The sequence below is a fragment of the Molothrus aeneus genome, chromosome 6, assembly GCF_037042795.1.
Source record: "Molothrus aeneus isolate 106 chromosome 6, BPBGC_Maene_1.0, whole genome shotgun sequence".
Classification (NCBI taxonomy): domain Eukaryota; kingdom Metazoa; phylum Chordata; class Aves; order Passeriformes; family Icteridae; genus Molothrus; species Molothrus aeneus.
This window is the reverse complement of record NC_089651.1, coordinates 15,112,732-15,125,632: the sequence shown is the minus strand read 5'-3', so window position 1 is coordinate 15,125,632 and position 12,901 is coordinate 15,112,732. Positions and strand designations below refer to the sequence as shown.

Sequence of the window (12,901 nt, the reverse complement as noted above, 5' to 3'; positions counted from 1 at the left end):
ACTCTGCCCAACTCTTGCTCAACAACTGTACAGTGTGCATTATTCACTTCTTCCATTTTCTAAGTGTATTGGGTTTGCATGGCCTGGTTTTTGGCAACAGGGGCGGTACAGAGGAGGCTTCTGTGAAAAGCTCCAGAAGCTTCCACAACATCTGGCAGAATCCTGATGGCTCCAAATGTGGACATGCTGCTGGACAACACTGGGGTGGGGGTAATGCCTCTATCATGAGGAAGAAATCAAAAGAAAGGTTGTGGCACAGTTTTAATTGTGACTGGAGAAGAGTAGGTTGAGAACATGTGAGAGGAACAGTCCTGCAGACACCAAGGTCAGTGCAGAAGGAGGGGAAGGAGGTGCTTCAGGTGCCAGGGCCCAGATTCCTCTGCAGCCTGTGGAGCAGCCTGTCCATGAAGGACCCTGTGGAAGAGTGATCCATGCTGCAGCAGGATGGACTCACAGGAGCAGCAGGAGAAGCCATGCAAACTGCTACCTGCAAACTGGTAGCAGTTTGCATGGCTTCTCCTGCTGCTCCTGAGATGGAGCCATGTTGGAGAAGTTAATGGAGAACTGTATCCTGTGGAAGGGACTCCACAGTGCAGCAGTGAAGGACTCCTCTCCCTGAGCAGCAGGAAAAGCCATGGGTGATGAACCGACTGGAACCCCCACCCTCCTGTCTCCTTGTGCTACTAGGGGAGGAGGTAGAGCTGTGAAGGAGGGAGGGGTGGGGGGAAGGTGGTTTTAAGGGCTTATTTTTACTACTCATTATCCTGGTCTGATTTTTTTAGCAATGAATTTATTTTATTCTTGAGCCTGTTTTGCCCTCAATGGTAACTGACAATTATCTTCTCACAGTCCTTAACTCATTAACCCTTAATTAAATTTTCTCTCCTCTGTCCAGCTGCAGAAAAGAGTGAGTGAGTGACTTTCTTGGGTACTGGCATCCAACCAGGGTCAAACTCGACACTAAGTTACGTGCCTGTTTTATGTAACCTAGATCACCCTACAAAGCCTGGTGCAGACTGCATTGGAGATCTCAGCTGAGATTATGAGGCAGGGTTAAACATCTGTTTAATTACATTCATTCATAAAATCCTGTTATGTGGTTCAAAGTACTGCTCTGCAGATGCCAGGACTTCCCACAATTCCTACATGTACTTTAAGAGCTTGTGGTTGAAATAACCCTTCTTAACAAGGTATCCAACCTTAGGATGACATCCTGCCCTTTTATAAAATGCTCCAGCAGTTACAGAGATCTCTGGAGTCCAGGCAGAATTGTTATTTTAAGCAGATAAAATGTAGCCTCCGCTATTTCTCAGCCCAGTTTGATTTTAGAGCTGTACTTCATGGAAATACTCCAGAGTTAATAGTCTGGAAAGAAACAGGTAAATGGCTGGGTAATATGTGCCAACAAAGCAGGTCACTGCCTTTCCAGGACTGTGCTGAGGAATTGGAGGAGCCCTGCTGATGAGAGAAGCAGCAGTGAGACGTCCCCCGAGCTCCCCACCTCTCTGACTCAAAGTCCGTCTGCTCCTCAAACAGCACAATGTGGCGCTTCAGCCTCTGCCTGCGCACTTCGCTCGTCGGGTTCCAGAACATTTCTGTGCTCCCATTTTTCAGCTCGCTTATATGCACTTCTCCATCCTGAGAAGGAAAAGTAAATTAATCCATGACAATCAGAAAACAAAGGCAGAAATTAATCCTGAGAAATTGAAGCTGCTCCTGGATGATGATAAGGGATACCTGTTGGTTAGGAGGCTTCTTCCCTCCTCTATCCCATAAAATCTCATCGAACACTTCCTGAAAGTTTCTGAAATGAATGAGGCAAGGCATTGCCAGAAACAGTGGCTGCATTTACTATTAATCAGAGTAGAAAGGGACCTGGTTCCTTCTATTAAGTCTTGTCCCCAGACCTGAGTGCCCACAGAAACCCTAAGATACTATTCTTTCACACTGTTCTTCCCACCTCCCATCCAGCACATATAAAAAAGATCCCCAGCTCCCTTTTCCAAAGTCTCCCTCAGTACTTCCTCTCCCATGTTCCCATATGCTAGTGCCAGGACTGATCCCAGGTCCCCAAGAGACCCCCACTGTGGAAAGGATGAGGTAGGCAGGCATTATCAAGCACCACTATGTGCATCTCTAACAAGCATATATACATGCACTCAGCTGCTGCTGTGACCCTAGCACTGAGGAGCATTGGGATTTAATTCCCTTCTTTGTTCAGGTGGGTCTGCAGGTCCCAAGGCAAGGACAATTCAGGTGCAAGGATTTCTGTCAGAAAAGCCAGGAGAGCAGGCCAGTACTCCCAATGGGGAAGGAGGAGAACCAACACCATCCCTACCCCACTGCACAGCAGCTCTGTTCACAGCACACTGCTGCAAGCAGCAGCTTAGAGAGCCACCATTCCAAAGCCATTTAACTTCTCGTATACATCACTGCAGTTTGTGCACCACTAACAACCAGGACAAAGATCAAGGGAGGAGGGTAAAAGCAGAAGGCTGAGAGCTGAGCAGCACTCAACCTTGAGGCTCAGGAGAGCCCCTGGATGATGGGCTCTCACAGGTGGTGTTGGCAGGACCCACTGCAGACAAGGTACTCCACAGTCCAGCACAACTCACCACTGACAGGGCTCATCCTGCAGGACAGGGAGCTCAGAAGGGTGCAAATCCCTTGTACATGTTTAGAAAGGGAAAATCTTCCAATTTCAAAATGGTAATTAGCTTTTTATGTAAAAAGACAGATTACCTGACAGGACAAGCCCAGTACCAAAGGCTACACTGTGGTTAGGACCTCACTATAGTAAGGGCTTTATCCAGGCACTTTTCACCTGGCTTTCTTTAAATACCTCCTTCAGATGAGACAGATCTTGTCTCAGAAGTGGCAATTTCTATGGACTGGCAAGGGAGCACAGACCAACTGCAATCATGATGTAGATGTCCAAATGTTGCTCAGAGAAATACCCAGATGTCCAGCCCAAAGCCAAGGGTCACTGCTTTTGTTTCAGGTACCAGGAGTTCCAATCAAAATTGGACTACATCATTCACTATGAAACTTTATTCTTTCTGGATTTTGGCTTGAGGCTGTTTCTGAGTGAACCACTTGTGTATACTGGGTGTACTACATCATTCACTATGCAATTTTATTGTTGTTGGATTTTGGCTTGAGGTTGTCTCTGAGTGAATTACTTGTGCATACTGGGTGCACAAAGGTGCCCGGTGCCCTGCTGGCTGCTCTGAGCTAGCCATAGAGAGAACAGCCTCACCGAATCCATGTCTCTGTCCCTCAGCTGATGAACAGGGGAGTAACTGTCTTCTACCATAAAGGTTTGCTTGCTGTGAAAACAATGATTTCAAAACCCTCTAAGTTCTTCCCTGAATCCCAGCCTAACTGGGGAAGTACTGAACACACCAGACAAAAGGCAGCTTCAAGATCTTTGCAATCACACCTCGTACACATTACCTCCTGCCATCAGTGCTTGCCCTAAGCCTCAGACCCTAAATACAGACCCATTGCCTTTGATGGAGAACCCCTTTACTGTTGCCATCTTCCCCAGGCTCTGGGAGTGCAGTGCTCCTTTCACTGCAGATGGATGGGACTACTGAAGTGTAAATGAGCTCCAGAGGTACATTAAGAGGGGTGGCCCTGGCTGTGCTCACCAGCATGCCCTGGGGCTGGGGGGAACAGGCAGGACAGGGCCCTCCCAGTGCCCATTCCAGTGCAGGGAGCCAGCCAAGGGCTGCCAGCCCTCCCTCGAACCCTGCAGCCACAGGCTCCTAACCTGCCAGCAACTTCGAATATCAAATGTTACCCAGTGTCCAGTGAGACTCGCTAGCACTTCTTCTCCACATTTAATCTTCCCAGAGATCTGATTAATGCTTGTGCTGCCACCGAAGAAGGGCTGTCAGGGGACAAGAGAAACAGCAAACATGGTCAGTCTAGTGAGGACTGGAAGGGAGCCAAACAGAGATGCAATAGGAGGGAAGGAAAGTGCAACTGGCTGACTCACAGTATTTCTGGAGAAAGGCAGAATGAATTCTAACATGGATTTTGACTGTCTCACATTGTGCCCCCTTCCTTTTGTTTGTAATACCATAAACACTGCAGTTGCAGGTAGGGAGATAAGCCTTGAGGTGCATTAACACTCAGGAGTGCAAGATCTCATCTTTATTGGAAATACACTTATTTATTGTCAGCCAGACATCAGGATAAGTGTATGTGGACAACTCTTTCCCACTGTACAGAATCACAGCCTTTGCACCATTGTCCAAAGAAAAGGAGCAGCACTAGTGGGGACTCTTCCTGCTTATGGGATAGCAACAGCACTGTGGCACTGCTGGTGACATCATGTGTGTCAAGTCTCCAGTGTGAAGAAGCTCTGAACAGCAGAAAAAACCCCACAAACCAAAGAAGAAGGGTATTTCCAGAGTCAAGGAAAATAAATAAATAAATAAATCCCAGAACAATGGAAAATTCCACCCATCTCCTGGCTGCCAAACACAGGAAATGCCAGTGAGAGTGTGAGCAGCTCTTCTGTTCACAGAACAGGTCCTGCAGCCCTCAGAAACACAAGGTGCAGCTCACCACAATGCCTGCAAGGTATGAGTACAGATGTGATGGCTGCTGGAGAGCTACCCCAAAGATCCACATCCTAACTTGCCTCCAACTTCTTTGGACACTCACTAGATTTTGCAAGCAAAACTAATTATCCCTCTTCAAGCAGAAGCCAGATTGTCATTGCCAAACTTTCAGAACAAAATTTAGCCAGTAGCCAGAAAAAGTCATGTAAAACTAAGGCTTCCTGGGGTTGGTTTGAGCTGAAGGACACAAAACCAGCAGCAGGGTGACACCTTCTCTCCAGGCAGGCCCCACTCTGGTGCTGACATTATCAATTATCAAACCCTGCCTGGGCACAGGGGCAAGCCTGAGACCCACTCAAAATGGGCCATTTTTATTGTATCTTACCTTTAGCTTGAATTCCAGTTCTGCCCTGTGGTTGGTTTTCTCACAGTCAATGGTAACTTTCCCTCCAAGCTCCATTGTCATGGTACCATATAAAAGTCCTGAAAGGAAAAAAAAGAAGCTTAAGAGAGGCCTCAGTGGAAGCAATCTGCTTTCTCAAGTAAACCTGGCACTTGCTGACACACTGTGAAATTCATCACTTGGCTTAAAGTTTTGAAAAGACAGAACTGGAGGTCTCTAGGAAATGGCTGTTTACTATAAGCATGAAGAATCTCCCCCTGAGTCCATATTCCCCATTTCTAACACCAGCTAGGAAATAGCTTGACTCACAGGTGCACAGGTGCAGTTCTCTCAGGGTGATTGAAGAGAGAAGCTGTAATGGGATTCACCAGAATCTGGGTGACTAGAGGTCACAAGGGAACATTTTACACATGTTTGCCATTTGCTGAAGGTCTTTTGCAGAAAAATTGGTAAGAAGAAGATTTATGGAAAGGAATACTTCACAGAGATCATGATATTATGAGGTTACTGTTTTCAGGTACCCAGGCCCTTCTAAATATAAACTTAGAAGTCAGTCCCAAATTAAAAAATACTCAACTCCCAAAATTGGATTTGACTGCTGATTTTAACTCTGCAGTGAAAATGATGCAGACAGAGCTTCCTGAGGAGCAGTGAATGAGCAGCCATGCCTCAGGCTCAGCACACACTGGCTCCACAGAGCAAAGCCTCACCAGCAGCAGCAGCCAGCCTCACTGAGGCAGCTCATACTCTGAGAAGTACACTGATTAGAGTAACAAACAAATAGCAAGAGAAGTCAGGAATTTCCTTTATTCTCAAAAAGCCAGAAAATATATCAAGCAATTTCAGTGTTAACATAATAAAAACTTTTAAGAAGCTCAGAAATGTAGTCTTGTTCTTTTCATCTTATCTGCAGTGCATATATGCAGTATTTTTCTGTTTCTGCATAGTGTGAAAACTAACACTGATGGGCCTGATTCTCTCCTGGGCTGTGCACAGGTAAACCAGAAAGACTTCAGTGAGGATTACTGAAGGTCTGCTGAGTGCTGGGACTCATGAGGGGCTCTCTGGAGTTACCAGGCCCTGTGCTGTCAGCTGCTTGAGAGGGGAGAGCCAGTGCAAAGCTGGCCAGCAAGACACCATTTTGTTACTCTGTTTGCTTCCTATTTGAAGAGTCATACCTTACCTTTACAGTGGGCATATGGCATAGTGATGATATACTCTTCCCCTCTGCTTAGAAACATAAGCTTTGCTTTCCCATCCAACAATGCAGAAAGCGAGTTGCCTAGAATTTAAAAAAACATACACATTAAAAAGTCATGCTACACTTTGCCCCTCCTCCTACTTTAGAAAAAGCATTTCCATTCAAATGTAGGTCACTCATGAAAGGAGATGAAATGCTCAAAATTTAGGACTCTGCAAATCATGCACAGCTGGAGGCAGACAGTTCTAACAAACTCTGCAGCTCTTATTTGCTGTGGCATTTAGCCCCTCTCGGAGAAAGAGAAGCAGATTTAACAGGTCATTAGTGGGAGCTTACAAGTTTCTTAGGTCCTCCACTTCTCACAACTTTTCTGATTGTGGATTGGAGGTGTAGAAGAAGGGATTACAAGTAACCTTGCCCCTGATAAATTGTACTAATGTTGTACAAATTACCAAAGTTTAACTAATTACCAAAGCAGAACAAAGGTTGTACTAATTACCAAAGAAGAACAGCCTTGCCCTTAATGGGTCGCAGCTGTGACTAACAAAGATAAGTGTGATAAAAGAGTTGAGTTGGGCCGTCAGGGGGATCCTTGAGGAAGAAGGCCTAGAGGAAGAAGACCTTGAGCAGATAGAGGAGCCCTGAGGAAGAAGAACAAAACAAGGAAGAGAGCTGCTGCGACAGAAGATCTGCTGTGAGGTCGGTCTGGGTCTGACAGAGTTAGACCCTGCTGTTGGAGCCTGCAGTCACAGTCGAGCTCGGTAAAAACCTGCGGTCAGAGGCAGCAGGAAATACTTGCAGCCATGTTCTCTGACAGTCAGAGTCTGTCAGAGAAGCCAGCAGCAGGAACTTGCTGCAGTCAGTCAGGATGGCTAAATTATAAAGAAGAATAAACCAGGACCCTTTTCACATTTTTAAATGAGAGTCTGTGTCTTGGCTCATTTCTACCCCTAACGAGAGGTCTGCTGCAACAGGGGATTATCCCAAATAAAAAATGAAATTGCCAGAAGGACAGCAAAGACTATCTTAACGTGTTTTGGCAAACACACTCAGCAGAGGACAGTAATTACAAAATGTTTGTCTAAACAAAACACTGATTTCAAACAGCAACAGTGTTTCAGAGACTGGAGTTGTGCTGTTTCCATTGATATTAAATGACTGGAGAACATTTTGAAGGTCTGGGCTTCAACCCCACAGGACTCTGGGAGCCAGATAAAGGTTCAAATCTATTCAGAGACTTTTGGGTTTGTTGGCTGAGTGCCAGAGAGCTGAAACGTAACTCATCCATAAGCACATACCAAGTGCATACTGACAATCCCATACATTATTGTGAGCCTTTGCCTTCTGAAAACCAGATTTTTAAAGCTCTCAATCTTTCTCTCTGATTTTTTATTTCTTTTAACATCAGAGTGGTGTCACACTGAAATGGTGGCAATGGGGAAGACCCAGGAGAGCCAAGACAAGGACTTTGGCTATCCTGGTGATAGAATTGTCAACCATTTCTTAGCTCTTGACTCTCAACACACGCAGGGATGATTGAAAAACAAACCAAAACTGATGCCACAACATTACCTGGAGGAGGCCTAGACTTAATGCCTTACCATAAAACTTGGACCTAGCTAGAATACTGCCAGAAATGCAGAATCCATCCTTCCTATTGCTGATGTGAAAAGCTGACACTGGTGGGTGATGGGACACCTAGGATAAAAACAGGCAGGGGTCATTTAGAGCAGTGTGCACAGGCCAAGCAGAGGGGGGGTGCAGAACAAAGGGGGAACACAATACATGACACCATTATTATGTATAAGAGCATTATACATCTAATCTTTCTCCCTCACCCTTTATTTTCTTGAGCTTGTGCACGTGAGATCACTTTCAGGCCAACAGGTTGAGTGTAAGGTTTTCAAGACAATAAATGAACAGTGCAGAACTTTAGTGCAGCATTTGAATGACCTCCGTGAAATGCATGCAGTGGTTGAAATAAAATTTTAACAAAGCTAAAATTATCTAATCAAATAGGGGAACAATGTATATGAAACTGGGAGTCCCTTTACCAAAGACCACACAGTTCTCAGATTCCTTTATTAACATGATAAATTTCAAACTACACTTTGTTAGGCCAGTTAACTTATGAGCTCTGCCTTTTTAATCACAAAAACATAGAGATAAGCCCTCGATTTACTCCTATTAAAATCATCATAGAAAGTTTAGAAATAAAAAGATGGAAGGATTTGGTAGTGTGTTTTATGCTCTTTTTGACAGAGGCAATACAACTCCCATTTTATTAACAATAAGAAAGCAGTAGGGCAGAACCCCATTGAAGAAGCTGATGTTATATATGGAAGACCTGCTGTTATAGTCTTGAGTGCCCACCAAGTCTCACATAATTTCTGTAAATCTGCAAAGAAAAAAGATCAGCAGCCAGTTTACCCCAGGTTCTGCTCTGCCTGTTTACACAGAGCTCCTAGGGTGAGAGGAGTAGTGTGTTTCTGTGCATGGAGGTGCAAGCAGGTTGGTGGTGGCAACAGTTGAGCATCCAAGCAGCAACTCACCTGTTCTGCAATGTAAAATGTGTGACTGTTCGTCTGGGGGTGAAACCAACAGCAGCGAAATGTCTCTCCCAGAATAGGGTTGTATGGCTTTTTTATTCCCTGAAAAACCAAGTAATCAAAATTTTCTACAAATGAAGATCTGCAATCCAATGCTACAAATGGCCACAAAACAATACAGTAATTTTTTTCTTGGATGCTTTACACAAAGTCAATCACAAGAATAAAAACTAAAGAACTAGTTACATATCCATCTAATCTAATCTTTTCATCCCAGCCATGGATTAATCTGCTATTCTCACCATTTTAATATTTAATACTGCCCAATCAAAGATGATCAAACTTTATTATTGTTGCTACTATACACAGCAAGGGCACACTGATGTGGGGACATGGCACAGTGGTACTAATTGGCCTGAAAAGAGAAAGAAGACCTGCTTTCAGCAAAGAGAAAAACCTTGCATCCCAGGGCATGTTACTTGTTGATTACTAGTTTTACTTTCTAACTGTGCAGTGCAAAGGCTCTGGGGCTGATTGTCAGTATTTTGCATTCACCGTCTACTCTGAAACCAAATGCAACCCCAGTTTTAAAAGTAATGGTCAAAGTCTTCTGAGCAGTAAAAAAAGTAAGGTCTCAAAGGAGAAGCAACAGAGAAATTAAACAAAAGCACAGCAGAAGATTTCAATGCCCATTACGACCCCAATTTCATGTCTCATTTTACCTTTGGCTTCTTATAGAAGCCGGACAGATACCACCTCAGAACTTGCTTCATTCGGGTGTATGGATCATCTTCAAGGGCAGCCCTGCAGAACAGAACATAAGATGTTCTTTATACTGGTCACACTTCACATTAGTTTCTTAGCAGTATAATAACATCAATTTAAATCTATTTCCCCACAACTAAAGGGAAGTAACTTCTGTTCTGCTGCCAGTGAAAAAGGTGTCTCCCAGCAGAAATATATATAGTTTATTAACGTACATCGCACAACACAAATTGTTAAAAAGTGGCACCTCTTGCCCCACATTTCTTTGAAAAGACCAATAAAATTTCTGGAGTGTATCAGGTTTGATTGGATATTGGAGTAGGTTAATGTGGGACTGCCTCTCACACTGAGTCACAAGCTAGTAGAACAGTGTGAGTCATAAAAACAAACCTATGCCATCAAGATCAAAGACTTTTTTTGGTCTCTTTTTCTTTGTTTTCCTCTTTCATAAAAGATCTTTAAAGCTGATGTCCTCCATGAGCTCTATCAGTACTTTGAGATTTCATGCAACACTTCAGGTTGGAAGGGACTTAGAAAAGTCATCTCAGCCGGCACCTCCAAACAATGCTCAAAGATGAAAAAGGAAGTAAGCCAAACCAAAGGCATTCCTGGTATTTCCAACCATTTAGTCAGATTTAAAAATCAGCTTGGGTAAATTATTGCAAAATTCATTTAGAAGGATCACCTGAACCACAAATTAAACAATTTTTTATCAAAACCTCCAAACCTCTTGAAGTCTTCTTACATATCAGCACTGAGAAGAACTATTTCTTTAACTTCAGATGGTACAAATACCACAAACAAGGCTTGAAAATACCATGATTCTGTAATTACCCAGAGAAAGTGGAATAGAAATGAGTAACTAGTGCTGCTATTAAAATATTGCACATGATGGTTTTATAATCCACTAGGCATATCTCATTCAGAAGGCAGGTCCCTATCTGGAAGCAGAACATTTCCTATTTTCTACTCTGTTGCTCCCAGCAGGCCTCTATCATCAACGGTTTAAAAAGATGTTTCTTATTTATTTTTTAACCATTATAATTATATTGCTTTGGGGAACAGAAGTGCTTGACAATTTTGGTTGCTCCTTCCTATTCCCCTATTCGTGTATGTACACGAGCACACCAGGAGGTGGCACAGCTCTGTTGTACAAAACTCCAAGGCATCGGCTTAATTCCCATCAGCTCCAGTCAACAGTGCCAAACACATCCATAAGCAAAGGTGGGTTTGTCTGGAGTTTAACTTTTCCCTCCTTGGCCCTCACTGGCAGCATTTTTTTATCTACAAAAAGCCACTGAGCTGGTGCCTGGTTTGATCTCTGTTGGAGCCAATGACCTCAGTAGTATCTGGGAGCCTTCTGGCACACACAGAGATATTTTCCCAAGTACAGGAGAAGTGCCCAGGTCAGGCCCAGCCTGTGTGCTGCTTACTGGGAGAGCAGGTCGGCATGGTAGTAGTAGTCGGAGAGCTTGTTAAGGAAGGAGCGCGGCTCCAGGATGAAGGTGGGCAGCACCACCCGGGACAGGTCCATGCCAGGCCGCAGCTGCTTCAGCAGGATCCACATTAGGCTCTTGTTCTCCTCAGAGACCGTTTCTGTCTGAGACGACTCCCCTGTCTACAGAGGCAAAGGGAACTTCAGGGCAGGAACAGTAAAACCATTCCCTGTGGGTGCATTTCTTCAGGGTCCAAGCTGAGCCGTGACCGCCAGGCCCTGGCACAAGGGTGACCACTCACCTACACCACTGCAGAGAGACATCAGCCATGTCTCAGTAGAAATGAACCCCCAAAGCAATCAAGTGAGTGGGGCAGAAAGCCCTGGGTATCTGAGAAGGCTGGCACGAGGCAGTGAGCACTGCTCTGCTGCACTCCTTCCTGAGGCACTGCCTCCACACCCCAGGGCTGTCAGGGGCCAGCATGGACCACCATTAGCCAAGGGCACTCTGCACTGCAGGCCCTCAGGAGGGGTGGGCATGCCCAGAGGTGTCACAGCATCCCTGTGGCCTGGGGGATGCAAAGAGGCAGGTCCTCTCAGCCCCATTCTCCAAAAACAAGAGATTATAAGGTTGACTAGGATAGATGTAGAAAAATGTAGGCAGTAAACAAGTAATCAAGAGGGAACAGAAGCAGTCCTGCAACTTCTAGACAAGACAAACTGATGTGTCAATATGGCAAGGGCCCCACTGCCAGGTGAGAGGCACAAAACCCCCAGCACCTGCCAGTGCTGCTCAGAGCCCTTTGCAGCAGAAGTGAAGGTAAAAAAAGCCAGGGGTTATGCTGTGGTTTCAGGCCTGTGTAGTTCCTATGCATTCAATGGGTTTACAAGATGTGCAACATGCCTTTCACACCACTAGAGAAGGTAAATTAAATTTTCAAACTAAATTACATTTTAATGGACCCGAGGCATCATAATTTAACAGTGAAAGAGAATACTTGAGCTTTCTACTGATTTTAGGCAAGAGATTTCTATGAGAAAAAGGACACAGATTTACTTTTGGAATGGACTTTGGTTTGGGAGAGGGCATAGCACAGCACAACAGAATTTTCAGGTGGTATAAATCACTATAAACATTTTTTTCACCACCTGAGCATTGCCTCCATGTTGCCTCCCAATCAGCTCTACGGTCACACCAAGTTTACCAGTCCTAGAGGGCTTGAAGGCTGAGGGAATTTCAAACTGAGGAACAACAAAGCTCTGCTACTTTGCTGCTTTTCAGCTTTTGTACAATTCTTCTTTTGAAAGTCTGATGCAATGCACACCTTGCACCTCCAAGGAGAAATGGAATACCACAGCATCACCTAGGGCTCACAATGCAGAGGTCTGTCAGAACTCTCATTATTTATCCAGGTTCTCAAGTGCTCATCTACTGCCAATATAAATTAATGCCATGTTGAAATTGCTGGACAAAGTGTTACTCACAATGAATCACTGCACACAGGATGGACATAAATAGACTGAGAAAAAGATGCAGGAAGATGTGAACAACCTCAAATAATAACCCTTTTTAGAACTTGTTTAAACTACAAGCCTGGAAAAAATGTGGGGTTATTTTTTGGTTTCTCTTTTTTTCTATTATCAATCTACCTACCAAAGTTCCTATTATGTGTTCTAGACCAACTTTTGCAATCTCAAAGTTCTTCTGACACCTGTCTCTGCCTTCACATTCCATTTGCAAACAAGGCAAAACTGGAATGCCAAATGCACAAACACCTTCCAAGAGCCCAGTGAGGCACCTACCCATGTGCACACCTTTAAAATGAGCCCTCACAGCCAAGTTGAAAATGCAACAGAGCCAGTCTGTGACCTTTGTGCTGCCACACCCAAATTGCACACACAGGCTGAGGGCAGTTTCAGTTTAAGATGAAGACTGACGTTACTCCTGGCATGTGTTTACCTTGCTACATCTCC

At 44.5% G+C, this 12,901-nt stretch overlaps 1 protein-coding gene across 5 annotated transcripts in view; it reads right to left on the bottom strand.

Annotated features, from left to right (window-relative positions):
* The window catches only part of OSBPL5 (oxysterol binding protein like 5), a 173,451-nt gene that overhangs the window by 7,671 nt on the left and 152,879 nt on the right, over nt 1-12,901 (bottom strand). For all 5 annotated transcript variants that reach the window (XM_066551722.1, XM_066551726.1, XM_066551723.1 and 2 more), the window contains 8 exons: nt 10,926-11,110; nt 9,450-9,531; nt 8,731-8,829; nt 7,780-7,876; nt 6,161-6,259; nt 4,960-5,057; nt 3,806-3,895; nt 1,502-1,638 (listed from right to left, as the gene is read on the bottom strand). In XM_066551722.1, the coding sequence (XP_066407819.1) occupies nt 1,502-1,638; nt 3,806-3,895; nt 4,960-5,057; nt 6,161-6,259; nt 7,780-7,876; nt 8,731-8,829; nt 9,450-9,531; nt 10,926-11,110 (887 nt within the window). The remainder of the gene's footprint in view (nt 1-1,501; nt 1,639-3,805; nt 3,896-4,959; nt 5,058-6,160; nt 6,260-7,779; nt 7,877-8,730; nt 8,830-9,449; nt 9,532-10,925; nt 11,111-12,901) is intronic.